The 21,150-nt window shown below is 39.9% G+C and overlaps 1 protein-coding gene across 1 annotated transcript; it reads right to left on the bottom strand.

The window, feature by feature from the left end:
• Window positions 1–6,955: 6,955 nt before the first annotated feature.
• LOC100343041 (olfactory receptor 6C74-like) lies at window positions 6,956–7,913 on the bottom strand. The gene has a single exon (XM_002711046.4). The coding sequence runs from the start codon at window positions 7,892–7,894 to the stop codon at window positions 6,956–6,958; it is 939 nt and encodes a 312-aa protein (XP_002711092.2). The 5' UTR covers window positions 7,895–7,913.
• Between the last annotated feature and the right edge of the window lie 13,237 nt (window positions 7,914–21,150).

Below are 21,150 nucleotides of genomic sequence, written 5' to 3'. Positions count from 1 at the left end.
CACGATCTCACTTACATACAGACTCTAAAAGTTGATCCCACAGAAGTTGAGCGGAGAGTGAGTTATCATAGGGCGGTAAGGGGAGGGAGGGGAGAATTGTCTAGTACATAAGTAAAATGTTACACTGCGGTAGCAGGAAACGTCCTGATGTTATTTTCCACATCAGGGTGACTATAATTAACAATAATACGGGCCGGCGCTGCGGCTCACTTGGCTATTCCTCTGCCTGTGGCACCGGCACACTGCCTTCTAGCCCCGGTCCGGGCGCCGGATTCTGTCCTGGTTGCTCCTCTTCCAGGCTAGCTCTCTGCTGTGGCCCAGGAGTGCAGTGGAGGATGGCCCAAGTGCTTGGGCCCTGCACCCCATGGGAGACCAGGAGAAGCACCTGGCTCCTGGCTTCGGATCAGTGCGGTGTGCCGGCCACAGCGGCCATTGTGGGGTGAACCAACGGTAAAGGAAGACCTTTCTCTCTGTCTCTGTCTCTCACTGTCCACTCTGCATGTCAAAAAAAATTAACAATAATATGTTGTATATTTCAAAAGGGATAGGGGTAGGGTTTTTAATGTTCTCATCATAAAGATATGATAAAATATTTGAGGTGATTCATATGCTAATCACTCTTATTTGCTAGTGTATATTAGATATGTAATGTAGGCATTTTTTTTTTTTTTTTTGACAGGCAGAGTGGACAGTGAGAGAGAGAGACAGAGAGAGAAAGGTCTTCCTTTGCTGCTGGTTCACCCTCCAATGGCCGCCGCTGCAGCCGGCGCACCGCGCTGATCCTGGCAGGAGCCAGGAGCCAGGTGCTTTTCCTGGTCTCCCATGGGGTGCAGGGCCCAAGCACCTGGGCCATCCTCCACTGCACTCCCTGGCCATAGCAGAGAGCTGGCCTGGAAGAGGGGCAACCGGGACAGAATCCGGCGCCCCAACCGGGACTAGAACCCGGTGTGCCGGCGCCGCAAGGTGGAGGATTAGCCTATTGAGCCACGGCGCCGGCTCGACATTTTTGAAATATCATATTATAGACCCTAAGTATATATTTATAAGTGTTTCAGTCCAAAAATAGATTATTTGTATAAAAGTTTGCATTTAAAAATTTTAATTGATCTTAGCGTCTGTAGTTACAGGTTCAGTAGTACAAGCATCTGTGAAGATGTATGTAATGTGTAATGATCAATCAGGGTGATTAGCACTACCATCTCCTCAAATACTATCATCCCTTTGTGGGAAATCTTCACACTCCTCTCCTCTAGTTATTTTGAAATGTATAACTAGTTGTTACAGGCTATAGTTAGCCTGTAATAGTGATGCTGTTAGAACTACCCCCACCGCCATGGCAACTTGGTACCCGTGATTCCCCCTCCTCCCTCTTCCACAGAGCTTGTTACTCATTAGTGACCCCTAGTTGACTCTTGACTTCCATGTGATGTACTTTCTTAGCTTCCACCAATGGGTGAGGGTGTGTGGTGTCTGTCTTCCTGAGCCCGGCTTACATCACTCACTGTCCAGTTCCATTAATTTTGTGACAAATGACAGAATTTATACTGCTTGTGGCTGAATAATATTCCATTGCATACATATGCCAAGATCATATTATCTGTAATTTTGACATCTTTTCAATTTTCATACATAATTTGGTCAGGGTTTTTATCAAGAAGGGAAGCTGAGCTTTATCATACTTTTTCTGCATATATTGGAGGGTGGGGCCCTATTATAAAGGCTTTGAGTGTGGGCCAGAGTCCTCATGACTTAATAAATACTGTTATCTGGGTAATGGGCTGGCAGCCTTGGAGTTCAGCCCTCTTTTATCTGTTCTACATCAGCCCTCAGAAGCCAAAAGAAACCTCTTTATTTATAAATTACTCAGTTTCAGATATATAGTTACAGCAACAGAAAACAGACTAAGAAATAGGCCTAAAGGCTTCTAGCTTAAGTCTGGTTAACTTTTTTTTTTTTTTTTTTAAGATTTATTTATTTACTTGAAAGACATAGTTACAGAGAAGGAGAGGCAGAGAAAGAGAGAGAGAAAGAGAGAGACAAAAGAGAGTGTCTTCCATCCGCTGGTTCACTTCCCAGATGGCCGCAACAGCTGGAGCTGTGCCAGTCTGAAGCCAAGAGCCAGGAGCTTCTTAAGGGTCTCCCACATGGGTGCAGGGGCCCAAGGACTTGGGCCATCTTCCAGTGCTTTCCCAGGCCATAGCAGAGAGCCATATTGGTTTTCTTTTCAAAAGCCTCCAAGGACAAAGCAGCTTACATGCTAATTAAGATGAACAAAAAGTTCTGTTTACTAAACTTTTGGTCTCCAGCACCATTTTATGTTCTCTGTTGTTTTCATGCATGTTCTTTGTTTCTTCTGCTTTTTTACTGGACCAGTGGCACCATTTTCATCACATTTGCCATAAAATTTCTTTGTCACCCTTGAAACTATACTTTTCCTTTAGCAGGTTTAACCTGTCTTTTATCTGTTACTTAAATAAGGTTTTTTTTTTTTTTTTAATGTGTAGTTCTCTTTATTATTCTAGATGGTTCAAATACCAAAAGGAAGATTCTTCCAGTAATTTGCCTTTGTAATACAGGAAACTAATAAAATATATACTACGTTTAAAAACCAAAAATGGCTAATTTTTTTCCTTTCTGTATCCAAAGCAGTTGAGAAAGAACTTAAATTAGTATAATTGCTGTTGATTATGGGCCCCTTACAGGTAATCCTTGCTCTCTTAGGCTTGCTTTCTATATTTACCTAGACTAAACTGACATTAGAAATAATCTCTTGTTGGGACCGTTGTTGCTGTGTTGTAGTGGGTAAAGCTGCCGCCTGCAGTCCCGACATCCCATATGGGTGTTGGTTGGAGTCCCGGCTGCTCCACTTCAAATCCAGCTCTTTGCTGTGGCCTGGGAAAGCAGTAGAAGATGGCCCAAGTCCTTGGACCCTTGCACCCAGGTGGGAGACCTGGAAAAATCTCCTGGCTCCTGGCTTCAGATTGGCACAGCTCCAGCCGCTGCGGACAATTGGGTAGTGAACCAGTGGATGGAAGACATCTCTCTTTCCCTCTCTCTCTCTTTCTGCCTCTCCTTCTCTCTCTCTGTGTAACTATTTCAAGTAAATAAATAGATCTTTAAAAAAAAAAAGAAAAATAAGTAATCTCTTATTGCAAAGCTTTTCAATACTGAATGCAGATGGGCCAAAATCAGACTTACTGGTTGCTTATGAAAGTTGTATGGTGCTGGCAGATCATATAGAAGCTCAGTAAAACAAAAGCTAACTAAGGATAAACATTACATTTCCAAACATCTGCCACCCTTGTCTAAGCAACAATGATGGTAACAAAAACAAATCACACAACACCAGCAATAAAAAATAAGTTGGGCCGGTGCTGCGGCTCAATTGGATAATCCTCCGCCTGCGGTGCCCGAACACCAGGTTCTAGTCCCGGGCGGGGCGCTGGATTCTGTCCTGGTTGCCCCTCTTCCAGGCCAGCTCTGTGCTGTGGCCCGGGAGTGCAGTGGAGGATGGCCCAAGTACTTGGGCCCTACACCCCATGGGAGACCAGGAGAAGCACCTGGCTCCTGGCTTCGGATCGGCACGGTGTGCTGGCCACAGTGGCCACTGGGTGATGAACCAACGGTAAGGAAGACCTTTCTCTCTGTCTCTCTCTCTCTCACTGTCTACTCTGCCTGTCAAAAATAAATAAATAAATAAATAAATAAATAAATAAATAAAATAAGCTGAGAAAGTTATAGACATTGTTAAGCTAAACATTTTAAACTTGTCACTTTAACTTAGCCAGGTGTTGAATTCATATTCATTTCTGCTATTTTGGCCATTACTGAAGTGAGATTCTGAGGAAGAATTTACAAAGGTAAGAAGTGGATAAAAAGATAAATCCTATGAAAAAGATAGCACCAGGGCCCACGCTGTGGTGTAGTGGGTAAAGCCTCTGCCTGCAGGGCCAACATCCCATATGGACACCGGTTCAAGTCCCAGCTACTCCACTTATGATCCAGCTCTCTACTATGGCCTGGGAAAGCAGTTGAAGATGGCCCAAGTCCTTAGGCCCCTGCACCCACGTGGGAGACTTGGAAGAAGCTCCTGTTTCCTGGCTTCGGATCGGCACAGCTCTGGCCGTTTCGGCCATTTGGCGAGTCAACCAGAGAGTGGGAGACTTTTCTCTCTGTCTCTTCCTCTCACTTTCTGTAACTCTATCAAATAAATAAATAAAATATTTTTTAAAAAAGGTAATTATTGTCAACAAGTTTCCCTAGTGTAATATAGAATATTGGGAGTTATTCATGCTATTCTACTGTACCATTTACCCATTAAACATCTACTTTCTTTTTTTAAAGATTTATTTATTTATTTATTTGACAGGTACAGTTACAGACAGTGAAAGAGAGAGACAGAGAGAAAGGTCTTCCTTCTGTTGCTTCACTCCCCAAATGGCCGCAATGGCCGGAACTATGCCACTCTGAAGCCAGGAGCCAGGTGTTCTCTCCTGGTCTCCCATGCGGGTGCAGGGGCCCAAGGACTTGGGCCATCCTCCACTGCCCTCCCAGGCCACAGCAGAGAGCTGGACTGGAAGAGGAGCAACCGGGACTAGAACCAGCGCCACATGGGATGCTGGCACCACAGGCAGAGGATCAAGCTAGTGCGCTATGGAACCGTCCCCATAACCATGTACTTTCAATCCTTCCCTCCTCCACATCCTTTCAAGTTCTAGTAATGGCTGTTTGGTTCTATACTTGTATGATATCAATTTTCTAGTTTCCAAATATAAGTAAGAACATGCATTGTTTGTCTTTCTTTGCCTAAATTATTTGTTAGTATTCAGTTGCACCTGAATTGCTGCAAATGCTATATTCCCACTTTTCATACTCACTTAAAATATCATTTTTTTCTGTTTCTAAGTTCTTGGCTATACAGATAGGATTTTGAAAAAAGTTTATGTGGGATACATAATAATATTATGGGAAAACATGGAGAAATATTTCAAAGAAGCAAAAGTGTGTGTGTGTGTGTACACACGTAACAGACAATTTCACAATCCCTTGGGAAATGATGCTCCTGAATTCCAGTTACCATAAGAATTCTTTGCTTGTGTTTGATACTTTTCTGCAAGATACAGAAAGCAAAAATATCCCATGGTTAATTTTCATATTGTACTATGTCATAATTTGAAAAGTTATAATATGCAACATAAGTAAATAAGTATAAATTATAGAAAAGGGGGTAATTTGATAAACTCTCCTACAGGGATAGATGGTGGATGTGATAGTTGAATCAGGACAAATCAATGGTTTGATTTGATAAAATTCTAGTGAACACATTGTGAAATCCTACATTGGTATCAATGTTTCCACTGAGATGGTCTGTGTAAGTGACAAGATTATATAATGTATTCTTCGTGATGACCTAGATGTGCTAGAGTCCACAACTGCAAGCAGAGGGACTTTTTCTTTCCACTCGTCTATGATTTTATAAAGATGATTAAATAGAAGAATTCAATTAATTGTTTCCAACCAAGCCATGCTTGAGCCATTCACTTTTTTTTTTTTTTATTTTTTTTGACAGGCAGAGTGGACAGTGAGAGAGAGAGACAGAGAGAAAGGTCTTCCTTTTGCCGTTGGTTCACCCTCCAATGGCCGCCGCGGCTGGCGCGCTGCGGCCCGCGCACCGCGCTGATCCGATGGCAGGAGCCAGGAGCCAGGTGCTTTTCCTGGTCTCCCATGGGGTGCAGGGCCCAAGCACCTGGGCCATCCTCCACTGCACTCCCTGGCCACAGCAGAGGGCTGGCCTGGAAGAGGGGCAACCGGGACAGAATCCGGCGCCCCGACCGGGACTAGAACCCGGTGTGCCGGCGCCGCTAGGCGGAGGATTAGCCTAGTGAGCCGCGGCGCCGGCCTGAGCCATTCACTTTTATTTAGGCTCCTCCCATCTGCCTGGAATACCTGTCTCATCTCTTCCTGTCCTTTGAGAACCTGCTTAAATATCCACAAAAATCAGATGTACCTTCCTAGAAAGATCCATAAATAACACCAGAAAGACCTCTCACATTTGATTTGCGTTTGGTTCTTCAAAAGTTCTTTCTTTTATAACAGATTTATTTTGATTTACAGAGAGAGAAGGAGACACACACACACACACACACACACACACACACACAGAGGGAGAGAGATAGGGAGAAAGATAGGGAGAGAGATAGAGGTCTTCCATCCACTGATTCACTCCTCAAATGGCTGAAACAACCAGCACTGGGGCAGGTCAAAGCTGGAAGCCAGGAGCTTCATCCAGTTCCCCCACGTGGGCAGGGGCTCAGACACTTGGACCATCTTCCACTGGTTTTCCCAGGCCATTAGCAGGGAGCTGGATCAGAAGTGGAGCAGCTGGGACTCATATCAGCATCCATAATAGAGTAAAATAAAATAATAAAACAGAAAGACTCAAACTTTTTAAAAAATGCTTTGCAGATGAGATATTTTATTTAAAAATATAACTTGAAAACACCTAAAATTAATATAAAGGCAACAAAAAGGCATAAAAAAGGTGAAAATATTGTCTTGGAACTACTATTTTTTTTTTGACAGGCAGAGTGGATAGTGAGAGAGAGAGACAGAGAAAAGTCTTCCTTTACCGTTGGTTCACCCTCCAATGGCCGCTGAGGCTGGTGCACCGTGCTGATCCAAAGCCAGGAGCCAGGTGCTTCTCCTGGTCTCCCATGCAAGTGCAGGGCCCAAGCACTTGGGCCATCCTCCACTGCACTCCCAGGCCACAGCAGAGAGCTGGACTGGAAGAGGAGCGACCGGGCCAGAATCCGGCTTCCCGCCCGGGACTAGAACCTGGGGTACTGGCACCACAGGTGGAGGATTAGCCTATTGAGCCACTGGGGGCCGGCAGGAACTGCTATTAATAGTATTTCCGACGCTTCCCTCATTCCCTTTATATAAAGTCAGAGGATAATCATTTTCTTGCCAGGGAGACAACCCTATGCATCACATTAATGAAGGCAACTTTCACCTGCTTATTGCGCAATGTGTAGATGAAAGGGTTCAGAAGTGGAGCGACTGAGGTATTGAGCACTGAGATCCCCTTTGCAACAGAGACCCGCTGTTTCATGGACGGTTTGACATACATGAAGATGCAACTGCCGTAGGACAGGGATAGGACAATCACGTGCGAGGAGCACGTGGAAACTGCCTTCTTCCTCTGACTGGTTGAAGGGATTTTTAGAATTGTCTGGGCGATACAAACGTATGACACCAGCACCACGGCCAGCGTGACCAAGAGAGTCACCAGCGCCGAGGCAAACCCCATCCTCTCCAGGGTCCGCGTATCTGTGCAGGAGAGCTGCAGGAGGGGAGTGGTGTCGCAGTAGAAATGGTCAACCACGTTGGAGGCACAGAAGTCAAGATGCAGTCCTAAGAGCAGCGGTGGGAAGATGACGAGGAAACCAGCGACCCAGCAGCCGAGGACGAGCGCCGTGCAGACTTGGCTGCTCATGATGGTGGTGTAGCGCAGCGGCTTGCAGATGGCCACGTAGCGGTCGCAGGACATGGCCGCCAGCAGGTAGAACTCCGAGGCTCCCAGCAGGAAGGCGAAGAACACCTGGGTGACGCAGCTGTTATAGGAAATGGTCTTGTCCCCGGTGGCCATCACAGCGAGCAGTTTGGGGATGCACGTCGTAGTGTAGGAAATTTCTAAGAAAGAAAAGTTCCGAAGGAAAAAATACATGGGCGTCTTCAGATGAGTGTCCACCAGCGTGAGGATGATGATGGTCAGGTTGCCCGTGACGCTTAGCAGATAGGTGAGAAGTAGGAAGGCAAAGAGGGCAACTTTCCACTCTGGGTCGTCAGTCAAACCTGCCAGGATGAACGCTGTCAGTCTTGTGTGGTTTCCCATGACGTCCTCTGACACTTACCAAGTCTGAATAGGTGACATATAACAATAATCATCTCAGTGGAAAAATCCCAGGGATGACTAGTATTGAAATTTAACATTAACAACGTGGTTTTTACGATAGTGCAATATGCTGCTGATCCATGTTTTAAATTGGATATGCCACAAAGAAGAATGATTTGCTTTTTGAGAATATCTTAATGTAGACTAATAATCTTAACCCACAATTGTGCTAGATAATAATCTATACAACAGTATAATTTTTCTTTGCTTTATGTAAATAAAGCAGAAGGAATTTAAAGAAAGCTAATTCTATTTTTCTTTAGATTATACATATTAGGAAGGCACATCTTTTCCTGTTGCTTTTTAAAATTTAACTGAATAAAAGTTTTGCATATGAAACCATTTATTAAACCATTAATATTATACTATAATATATACAATATAATATATAATATATAATAATATATAATATATAATAATATATAATATATATAATATAATATTAATATTAAACCTTTCATTTGAAGTACTTCAATCCATATTTTGCACAAAGACAGACAGACTTGTCATCATTAATGAACATTTTGCTAGTATACATTTACTTTTTTATTAACACAATCCAACACAACAGTCTGATAGTTTTTTTACTTATCTTCATGGCTAAAATGATCCAATTTCAGATAAGTGAAAATGTTGCTTAGGAATAAATTTCATTTGCTGTTCTTAATAAGAACAACACCTTGACTGCTGCTGTCACCTCCCACCCTTCCCAGCCTGTACCTCAAATCATCAGGAACAGGGTGGTGATGTGTGTGTCTATTGCAAGCCTCTGTGGATCCCTCTGAGGTTACAGTTCTGAGAATGGAATGGGCAACATGAAGAAAAATACAGGAATATAGAAGCATGAGAAATATGAGTTTATGAAATGGTACTAAGTGAGAGATGCAAAAAAGAGAAAACTATCTGGAAACTTAGATAAGAATTTTTAGAGATAGGACAGATAGGACATCGAGCTACAGGAAAAAATTAATGTAAATTAGAAAAATAAATATAAATTAATAAGAATAAATTATAAGGACAAAATGCTTACCAATGAAATTTCCTTCTTATAGTCTTCATACTAACTTTTTTTGTTGTTTTTCTATAATAAAGAGAGAAAACATGAATAATTGTGAGTTTGGTATGGTCTAAAACAGGAGTATTTGAAACATTTCAAATGCATAATAAATCAAAGAATATTGCTGAGAAGATTACAAGTGTATATTTCCCTATTAGAAGAATGTTCAATTGTCCAGTTGGCATTCATTAAACATATATTACAAATAGTGGATAACTTTTCTACAAAGTTATTCAGGTTTGAGAGCCAGTAAATTGGAGATGGGGATTAAGATTAACATTCATTCTAAAGAAATTCTTTTCCAGATGTCTTCACCATCACGTGCATAAAACAATGAAGTTTTTACTCCACATAGCACTGTAAAAGACAATGTTTTCTGTCTTGAGGATGATTATTTCCAACCTCTAAAACACATATTATGATTAAGAAGGCACACATGTGCACAAAACTAAACACATAAGGACAAATAAAAACTGTATCCAAGCATTGAGAGGAATTTACAGAGAAAAACTGCATTCTAAGATAGGTCCTAGAGGGAGGTAAAGAACAGAGATTCTGCAGAAGAGGAAGAGCCTGAACAGAAATGCAGTACAGACCCCCTGTCTCTCTGTCTCTGCGAGGCTTCCGCAGAATGAACACACTGAGCTCTGCTATGTAAACCACGTACAAGGGGGCTCAAAAAGTACACAGAGAAATTGTGGAATTGTGCCATGAAATACATAAAATCTGTTCTCTTTTTATTAATAACAAGTAAAATAAGAAAAAAATGGAAATAAATGGTAATTTATTTTGGTGCCAAAAATGAAATCCAACACATTTTTTTTTCAAATATGCATTTTAATGAAGACCCATCATATGAAATTATTACAAAATTTCTTTGCACCAAAATGAACATTTTTTCCATTTCTCCATAAAGTCTTTGAAGTACTTATATGTTAATAAAACATGTAAATAATATCTAATTTGCATTTTGGAATGAATGGAAATGCTGAGATGCTAGAATACCATGAGGAGAAATTGGTTTGAGTAGGAACACAGCAACCAGTTAGGAACTTGTTGTAATGATACAAGCAAAAAAATATGGGTCTGAATAAATCAGTGGTCATGAAGATAAAAGTGGAAGGATGCAGTTAAGAGTTGTAGAGGGAATCAAATCCATAACATTTCAAGATTAAGGTTAACTGAAGATGGGACCAGTGTGGTAGCACTGTGGGTTAAGTCACCGTCTGTGACATCGGCATTCCATACTGGAGTACCAGTTCAGGTCCCAGTTGCTTGGCTTCTAATCCAGCTCCATGCTAGCATAGCTGGGAAGGCAGCAGAGGATGGGTCAAGTGCTTGGGCCCCTGTCACCCACATGGGAGACCTGGATGGAGTTCCAGGCTCCTGGCTTTAGCCAGGCATGTGGGAAATGAATCAAAGGATTAAAGATCTGTGTGTGTGTGTCTATGTGTGTGTGTATGTGTGACTTTTCCTTTAAATAAATAAAAACAAATCTTTAAAAAAATTATATGGGCATACATTAGTGTAAGGACAAATTTTTAGAATGAAGAGGCTTGTATCTAGGTTCGGCTCTGGTAAACAAGTAACTTGTCTGCCGGATGACCTTCTCTTGCTCCTTGGGAGCCTGGCCAGTTCCCACGGAGGAGGATAAAGGAATGTTTCTGATAAACAGGTGGGCATGCTTCGTATCTCGGCTCTCTGGCCAAGATTGGAGACAGGACGTACTGCTTGCCTAAAATCTTGGCAATGGGCCACCCTTGTCCTTGGGGGCTTTAAGAGGGAGCCAGAGCAAGCCTCTGCTGCTTCTGTTCCATCCCGGGGAACTCACAGTCATGCTGAACGTTGAACGTGCCCGTGATGATTACTGATGATGTTTGGTTCTCAGTATGGATCCTTTTCCGGTGCTGTGTGAAGATTGTCTAGTGGTAAATTCCCGGGTTGAGTCCCCTGCTCTTGGGGACTCCCCCGCACCCCGTTTTCTCTCTCTCTCTCTCCCCTGCTTCTTAAAATTTGCTACTTAAATAAACTACTTGTTTCTTTATACTACAAAGCTTGCAGAGTATTTCTTGTGGATTAACTAAAAGTAACTAAGTCTGTGCACAGCAGACAGCTAAAAAATAATTTGTTGTCACAATTAGTGAACGTAGTGTCTCTTTCTTCTCTTGGGCATTTCCTTCACTTTCAGATTACTGTGAAGCAATCCACTGTAGAATTCTCTGCATTACACAAAATGCTCAGTGGCAAAAATTATAGGAATTCATGCACATAAAAACCTAAATAAAGGTTTTATCATGTTGTAACATTCCTTTGTCTGACTTCAGCAATCAAACACAGCAATTATCCCTAAACATATGCTACATAAATGAATAAAATTCACATTATGAAATAAAATTATAGGCAAAAATTATAGGAATCCATGTACATTAGAAACCTAAATAAACTTGTCATGGTGTAACTTTCCTTTGTCTGACTTCAATAATCATACACAGCAGTTATCCCCTAACATACACTACATAAATGAATAAAATTCACATTATGAAACCATTAGAAGTTGGGCCTGTGAATGTTCAGTTGTATTAGATATTCTGAATTTCAGTTACATCTAAAAATTTTAAAGCTCTCCAATTGTAAATTATCATTGCATTGCATTTATCTTCTTTCGCTGTTTTTCTCAAATCAAAATATAAATATTTGGGAAAGAAAAATTTAACTGGTAAAATTTAACAAACTTGAGTTACAATACCTCTAATATGTTGGAAGTGCTATTTTTAACTTTAAAAACATCGGTTGTTTTCATTTTTTGATTCCTTAGAAAGATTCACAGTAAACCATGACAATGCAATCATTTATTGTAAACACAAAAATATCTTGAAAAGATATAGACACAAATTCACAAGGACAGCATCATCTGTGCCCTAGTAATTCCCTCTTTTATCTTGTGCTGAACTGAGTACATTGCTATGCATTGCCTCTCTGAATCAATCCCATTCCACCCCACAATCCCAATTTCCTTTTCTTACCTATCATTGGCAATCCTGGAAGTGGTTTGATTACCTATTTTATTGCAGTCAGACTAGTGCATTAAGTACCCCGGTTCCTACAGTTTGCTTATTTCTGGGTTGACTCCACGTCAAGGTATTATACACAGTGCCATATAAAAATATCTGCTCTTGATCTATTGGAGTGTGTATGCTTTCTGTGCCCAGAAGGAAATTATCTGAAGACTCCGAAGAACTCTCAGAAGGGTGTAAGATCCCAAACCACCACCTCCCAAAGGATCACCAATTCATATGCTATACAACTGTTCTCCCCAGACAGCAAGCATTTTGCAAGACAACATTTGTAATTGAAGAGAATCTAGTTTACACTAAGATACTGCAGCAGGCACAGTGGCTCAATATGCTAATCCTCCACCTGCGGCACCAGTACCCCAGGTTCTAGTCCTGGTCGGGGCGCCGGATTCTGTCCGGGTTGCTCCTCTTCCAGTCCAGCTCTCTGCTGTGGCCTTGGAGTGCAGTGGAGGATGATGGCTCAAGTCCTTGGGCCCTGTACCTGCATGGGAGACCAGGAGAAGCACCTGGTTCCTGGCTTCAGATTGGCTTGGTGAGCCGGTTGCAGTGCACCGGCCATGGTGGCCATTTGGGGGGGTGAACCAACGGTAAAGGAAGACCTTTCTCTCTGTCTCTCTCTCTCTCTAACTGTCAACTCTGCCTGTCGAGGAAAAAAAAAAGACTTAGATACTGGGGAATTCAGTATGGATGGCCCTAATGTGTTTGCCCTCTCACATACACTCTCATGCTTTGAAATCACAGATGTTTAAATGAAGATTTGGGACTAGAAAAATAGTTAGTTTGTGTGGGAATAAATGGTGAGACTATAAAATGGAGAGAGTAGTGGGACTTAGACAAAACTGAGCTTTTAGCTAAACAGACCATTACTAGTTTGTTATGCACATCATTTCATGTTTCATATGGACTTCAGTTTCTTTTCTGCTGTCTGTGACACTGTCTACAGAATAGAAGCTTATATTTCTTTTTTTTTTTTTTTTAAAAGATTTATTAATTAGGTGAAAGGCAAACTTACAGAGAATGAGGAGACAGATAGAAAGAGATCTTCCATCCACTGCTTCACTCCCCAAATGGTTGCATTGACCAGGGCTTCATCCGGGTCACCCACGGGGGTGCACAAGTGCTTATATGGGATGACGGGCATCACAGGCAGTGGCTTAACCTGCTGTGCCACAACACTGGCTCTCATCACTCTCCACTTCTTCTATAGAATAGATGGTCATTCCCTTCCCCATCCTCGCAGCTTGGACTGCTGCCGTGGGACTAGATTCTGGCCACAATGTCAATGGAGACAATTTGTGCACCTTCCAGTAATTATCCTTGCATAACAGAGGATTTCTTTTCTCTTCCTGTTTATCTCTGCCTACTGTCATAATGTAGATATGAATGGCGTTCGGAGTCATGAGTGAGCAAACACACTTGAGATGGCTACATTTTTTTACGTTAATGAGTCATCTAAAAAATCAAGAAAATAATTCCATTTTAAATGGTTACACACATTGGCTGGCGCTGCAGCTCACTAAGCTAATCCTCTGCCTGCAGCGCCGGCACCCTGGGTTCTAGTCCCAGTTGGGGTGCCGGATTCTGTCCCTGTTGCTCCTCTTCCAGTCCAGCTCTCTGCTGTGGCCCGGGAAGGCAGTGGAGGATGGCCCAAGTGCTTGGGCCCTGCACCCTCATGGGAGACCAGGAGGAAGCACCTGGGCTCCTGGCTTTGGATGGGTGTAGCGCGCCTGCCGTAGCAGCCATTTGGGGGGTGAACTAATGGAAAGGAAGACCTTTCTGTCTCTCTCTCTCTCACTGTCTAACTCTGCCTGTCAAAAAAAATAAAAATAAAAATAAAAATGGTTACACACATACAAATAAAATACCTGGGAGTAAATATAATCAATCAATTGAAAAGGAGTTAGAAAGACAACCTTAAACTATTGGTGAAAGGAATTTTAGAAGAAATGGATAGACATTTCATGTTCATGAATTGGCAAAGCAGTATTGTTATAATGTGTATACTGCCAAGGCAGTTTACAGATTAAGTGCAATTCCTAGAAAAATCTCAATGATTTTTTTCATAGAGCTAGTTAAAACACTACTGAAATTTGTATGTATCCACAAAAGATCCCAAATGGCTAAAGTGATCTTGAGAAAAAAGACAAAGCAAGAGGCACTGTATTACCTGACTTTAAATGTATTATAAAGCTACAATAATCAAAGCAGCATGGTATGGCCAAAAAGCAGATCCACAGACTAACAGAATAGAATAGATACTGTCGATGGAAACCCACACATCTGGGGCTAAGTGATTTTTGAAAAAGGTGCTAGAAAAAGTTGCATTTGAAAAAGAATAGTCTTTTAAAATAAATGATATAGGGAAAACTGGACACAAACACCCATCAGAATGAAGATAGACCTCTATCTCTCACCAGCTTGGGGCAGGTGTTGTGGCACAGCAGGTTAAGCCTTCACTTGGGACATCACCGGCTCATAATAGGGTGCTGGTTCAGGTCCCAGTTCCTCTGCTTCTGATTCTTCTTCCTGCCCATAAGCTTGAGAAGACAATGGATGATGGGCCTAGTGCTTGTAGGACTCCTACATGGAGTTCCACACTGCTGGCTTCAGTCTGGTCCAGCCCAGCTGTTGCAGCCTGTTGGGGAGGTAAACCAGTATATGGAAGTGCTCTCTTCTAACAGGGAAATACACATTTGCTGTATTGTCCTCTCTCTCTCTCTCTTTCTCTCTCTCTTTCCCTCCCTCCCTCCCACTTCCCTTTTCCCTGTCCTCACCCCCATCATTCTGTCTTTAAAATACGTAAGTAAAGAAATCTTTAGAAAACAACCTCATAAAGGATTAAAGACCTAAATGTTAGACCTGAAGCTTTTAGACTGTTGGAATAAAGAATAAGGACAACACCCCAGGACAATAGAATGGACAAGGATTTTCTGAATCAGTCTCCATAAACACAAGAAAAATAAGAGAAAACAGACACTTGGGGTTTCATCAAACTAAAGTGCTTTAGCATAGCCAAAGAATCGACTGAGAGACTGAAGAGACAATCCACAGAATGGGAGAAAATGTTTGCAAGTTGTGCATCTGACAAGGGATTAATATCCAGGATATATATAAAGATCACAGATAATTCAACAGCAGAAATCAAACCATCCAATTAAAAACTAGCAATAGATCTAACAGACATTTCTCAAAGGAAGACACACAAATGGCCAAAAGCATGCAAAAATTTTTCAGCATCACCCTTCATCAGAGAAATGCAAATTGAAGCTACACTGAGATATTCAGTCACTTTAGTGAGATTGGCTCTTCTCAAGTTTGCACGGATGTGGAGAAAAAGGAAACTTTGCACACTGTTGGTGGGAATCTAAATTAATACAACCAATATGGAAAAGAGTACGGGATTCCTCAAGAAAATAAAGGTGGAGCTATCACATGATCCAACAGTCCCACTCCTGGGCATGTGTTCAAGGAGAATGGGATCCACCTGTTGAAGAGAAGTTGGCACTCCCATGTCTATTACCGCATCATTCACCATTGTAGCCCAAAAATGGAAACAACATTAGCATCCATCAACTGATGAATGGATAAGGAAAATATGACATATACACACAATGGGATATTACTCAGAAATGATGAAACATGAAATCTTGACATTTGCTCAATGGTTCCAGTTGGAGGTCATTATGTTAATTGAAATAAGTCAAGCACAGAGCAACATTTATCACATGATCTCACTAGTATGTGGGGTCTAAAATATGTTATCTCATAGATGTTAAAAATATAATTGTGGTTATCAGAAGCTGAGAGATGTAGGGAGAGATTGGAGTATGTTAAACAGAATGTTAAAGCCCAGACATACAAATAATGACTCAGAAGCCTAGGGATGGTTGTCGCTCCCCATCTTCGTGGAGGAACGACACAGGACCCTGAGCTGTTCTTTTGTCTGCTCGGCCTACCCCGGGTTTGCTGCTGGTTCTTCCCGGGTTGGCTACCGACCCTTCCACCTCCGTGGAAGGGCGGCTCCCCCTGCCACCTTCCCCACTTCCGCGGGGGAGCGGCACACCGCCGGCCGGCTCTCTCGGGGGCTGCACAGGTGTTCCTTCAGATAGATGTTCCCCTTAGATGTTCCTGGTGCATATTGTCTCTCTCCTCCTTTATAGTCCTCTTCCACCAATCCCAACTCTGCTACCCACACGCCGAGTACGCTGCTCTCCTCCAATCAGGAGTAAGTCCTACAGTTTATTGGTTGAACTGGAGGCAGCTGTGTAGAAGCTGTTTCTCCCTTCTCAGCGCCATATTGTGGGAGAGCAGATACATAGAATAAGTCTTAATTCCAGTAACAGTCTAGTTCGAGTTGCTCCCCACAGATGGTAACTTGATATTCCACAAAGAAATGATAAAAGTATGAGGCAATAGCTATAGTGAATATTCTGATTTCATCATTAGGCAATATATCCACACACACCACATCATGCTGTTACCCATCCATATGTGTATTTTTTACGTGTCAATTAAAAACAAAGGAAGAAAGGAAACAGTAACATTTCCAAAACTCTCTTAGTGCTTCTTGTGAAGAAAATCTTTGGAAATTACTGTTAAGCAGATTTAAGTGCCAAAATATTCTTCTGTTTTAATGAGCAAAGTTGACATTGTGAGATTCGATTATTGTTTACAGCCCTTGTCTACACTCTTGAGGAACAGTGGTTTTCTATTTACTACTTGTTGAATTATTTATTTAGTGGCCCTATAAATCTGTGTTTATTAAATAAACTGAAAATATGTCATTGTAAAAATTAAACGAAAAAATAAGAAAGAAGGAGGAGAGTGGATGGGAGCATGGGTGGGAGGGAGGGCAGGCTGGGAAGCACGTTATGCTCTTAAATCCATATATATGGAATACATGGCATTTGTTCACCTTATATGATTAAAAAAATTTAAATGCTATTCTGATGTGCAAAGTCTCTTCATGGTTTGAGATTTTGACTTCTCCAGACTTCTTGTTGCTTTACCCACATCACGAGATCAAGCGCTGGTTGTACCACATTATTGAATTGTTCAGAATTTCACTGTCATCTTTTACAGAACAGGAAACACTTCTAATAACTGGTTTCTACTAAATGGAGAAACTGAGGCATAAAATTTGCATAACACCTGCAGGGTCCCAGTGTGTGGCAAAGCTTTTACTGAACCCAGCCGAGTATTTCAAAGCCCTTTGCTACTCATTAGATAATACTTACTCTGTAAATGTGTTGAGTTATCTACTACCTCTGTGTTATTTTCAAATGTTTATGCATTAGTCTTCTTTCTTCATGCATATTTTAGTCTCAGTATAATTTTTACTTTCTGTTGGATTCTTCAAAACTCAATAAAACTATCACCCATTGCTAATTGATTTTTGTGTAGCACGTAAAGTAAGGGTCTTGTTTCAAACTTTTGCATGTGGAAATCCAATTTTTCCAAAGTGGAATGAAATAGGGAAAACTTAATAGAAAAAATGAGCTTAAGATGAATATAGACAATTAGTAAATACATCAATATATATGACTATATATTCAATTCATTTATAAATTTAAAAATTTGTACTAAAATAAGCTTATCTTTTAATTACATTATGTCTGTATTTTTTGATGTCCTTTCATACATCTTAGTAATGGCTTAAAAAAGTATACAGGATATCCTTTTGATTCATCAATCTAATTATAGAAATATACCTTGAAGGATTAACATTATGACTTTCAACATCATGAAAACTGTTTTATAAAAATGCATGTGTGGTTTTATTCATTTGTACTTTTTTTGTAATTCTCAAAGTTGGAAGCAATCTACCAGCCTGCATATAAACAGCAGTTACATAAGGTCTGGTATATCCTCACAAAGAACAACTACGTAGTTACAAAAAAATTTCATAAATTGGAGTGTTTCAGAGAATGTATTGTAAAATGGATAAAGTAGTATTTATAACACATTTAGCTTGAGATAGATTTGTCTTCATCAGGTTGTATTTTCTGTCTTCTACTCTCACTTTTTATATCCATGTAAAAAATCCTTCTTTCTTTCTGTTTCTATATCCTCAGCTATATATCTGAGATTTCCAAAGAATGACATGCATTAGGCAATCAAATCTCATGGCATTGTTTACTGAAACCTCTGGAAGCATGGTTAACAGAAGGAAATGTGTGCTTGCGTTCATGTATGTTTATGTCTGCAGACTGCACTTCTGCAATACACAATTTGGCAACCCCTAAGGAAATGATGTTCATGAATCTCAGTTGCCCTGAGAATTCTTTGTTGTTGTTAAATATTTTCCTGTAAGACACAGGAAGCATACATTCTCCACAGTTTTAGCAGACAGTTAATTTTTGTATTGCACAGTGTCGTATTCTGAAAGGTATGCAATACTTAACATGAGCAAATTGTAGTAAATTGCAAAAAGAAGGAAAATTTAATGGTCTCCTAGTATTGCATCATGATTTGCTCAAAGAAAATATTTGTAAGACAACATGTAACTCAGTCATAGGTTTTAAAGTAGAATGAAAAGACATCAGTGTTCTGTGTTTACCACGATGGTGAGTTCAGTGTTGATGGGAAGATAGTTTGCCCAAATGTGTGTACGTACAGAATTGTATATATACATGAAACACATGAAATCTGTTCTCTTTATAGGGATAAATATATTTATTTAAAAAAGAATTTATAATAGGATCTGCTAAACTATTAAATGTTTAATCTTATTACCACCTTTCACATTTTGACTTATAGATGCTGGTTGGTGAAATATTGCAAATAATATGCAATAATTATTTCAATTCAAAAGACTTTTTATCTTAATTATTGATCAGATATTTGTGATATCTAACAAAACTAAATAAAATTAAGTTCTTTGGCTTGTATTCTGTTGATTTCATAATGTGATTTGCATTGTTTTCCTATACAGTGGACGTAAAGGGACAGATGGCAGACATAATTGTTGAATCAGGGTGAACCAATGGCTTGATATGATGAAACTGTACTTGATACATTAAATAATCATTCATGTGTACCAATGTTGCCATGGGCTGGTTGGTGCAAATGAGAACATGTTGTAATGTATTGCTGCACAATGACCTAAGTGTGCTAGACTAAATAAATCCAGGCAGAGTTGCGCTGTATTTTCCATTAGTCTACGGTTCTATCAGAGATGATTAAATGGAAGAACCCTAATACTGTTTTCAAACAAGCCATGCTTGAGCCACTCGCTCCTCTCTTGTTCTTGCTGCTCCATCTGCCTGGAATATCCGCGTCATCTTTCGATATCCTTTTAGGAACCGACCGAGGATCCGTTGAATCAGGTATCTCCTCCTAAAATGTCTGTACTAACACTGGAAAGACTTTTCACATTTTTTAGCTTTTGGTTCTTTATATATTTATTTCTGCATGTGATATGTTTTCTAAACAATTATATTTCAGAACCTGAAGCTAAGTTTGCTAATATCTTCAGTGCATAAACACATGATTTTACATATTTTCCATTTTTGAATGATCTTAATTTTAAATGGTTTTGAAAAATGATTTGATTTGATGATAGAAACTCCTAAGAAGCAATTTTTCCTAGAGTTGATGCTAATTGCTTTTACAAAAATGCCCATAACTTGTCTTCTAAATCATGACTTCTGAAAATAGCTTCTATTGATCTGTTCCCCTGATCTAAATGCAAACCTCAATACAGCTCTACTGTTTGTATTTAATCACTTTGTCCAGCATGAAATATATAAATAATTGAGAATAATGGTTGTTACATATTCAGTTCACAGTAGATTCATGCATTATTATTACTTAATTTTAATTTCTTATTTGTCTGACATTTGAATATCATTATTTTTGTAGGGCTGTATATACTATCCAAAATTTGTCTCAATAGTGAACCCACCACCCATTGTGAGTTTGAAACTTACTAAATTTCAAATTTCTCTGTTTAGTTTTTGTCAGTTTAAAATATTTTTGGTGTGTTCATTCTACACTTTAGGAAATGATTCTGTATTGAATTCTGTATGAAACATTTTCTTTATATTACTCCTATAATTACAAGTTTACTTACACAATTTAAATCTTTTTTTTCCTTGAACTCTTTCTCTGAATTTTAAAAAACATATATAAAGACTTCCAGAACCCATTATCTTCCTTTTTCATTTTATTTTTCCTTTATCAAAATATGTCCTGAACTGATTTGTACATTTATTTGCTTCTACAAAATTTCTCTGAATGTTACCAGGCCCTATTTGTATTCAAAACTGTAACTATAAAACAAGTGATTATTTCTTTTTATCTATGTAGCATTTCTAGACTATTCATAATGAAATGATATGGGGAAGAAAGTGATGTATCTTCAGAAATGAGGGGATAAAAATCCTCACAAGAAAAGCAAAAAGATTTTCCCTATTTCTGACATTGACAGATATATCTAACAATCAATTTCACTGAATCAAGAAATCAAGAATCAAGTTGTTGAGCTTTGGTTCATGGAGTTAAATAGTAAAATAGAGAAATTTTTGGTTATTGACTTAATTTAGATTTATTTCTCTGGATATGGTTTTAAGCATTAAATATAGATTGCTATAATATATCCTTTTGGTTCTACTTTACAACTAAATTTGATCAGGAAATGATACACTATTTCAACTTTTGAAAATTATACTGTGAAAAGTGCATTTATAAGATTCTTGAGCTCCTGAATTATTCATGCAAAAATGATAAATTGTCACTATTCTTATGTGATCATTGTACAAGCACAATTTTCTGGAAAATATGACTTAGTATTGCATTGCTATATGTCAAATACCACTTGGCTCATTTTCAAAAGTTTGTTTTTTAAAGATTTTTTTACTTTTATTTGAAATTGTGTGTGTGTGTGTGTGTGAGAGAGAGAGAGAGAGAGAGAGAGAGAGAATCTCCCATCCCCTGGTTCACTCCACGAATGCTCACAACAGCCATGGTTGCACCAGCCCAAAGCCAAGAGCCAGGAACCCATCTGGGTCTCCCACATGAGTGGCAGGAACACAAGCACTTGCATGATTATCCATTGCCTTCAC

Source organism: Oryctolagus cuniculus, chromosome 11 (assembly GCF_051225735.1).
Source record: "Oryctolagus cuniculus isolate XC-2025 breed Fujian yellow rabbit chromosome 11, ASM5122573v1, whole genome shotgun sequence".
Taxonomy (NCBI): Eukaryota; Metazoa; Chordata; class Mammalia; order Lagomorpha; family Leporidae; genus Oryctolagus; species Oryctolagus cuniculus.
This window is presented reverse-complemented; position numbering and strand designations above follow the sequence as displayed.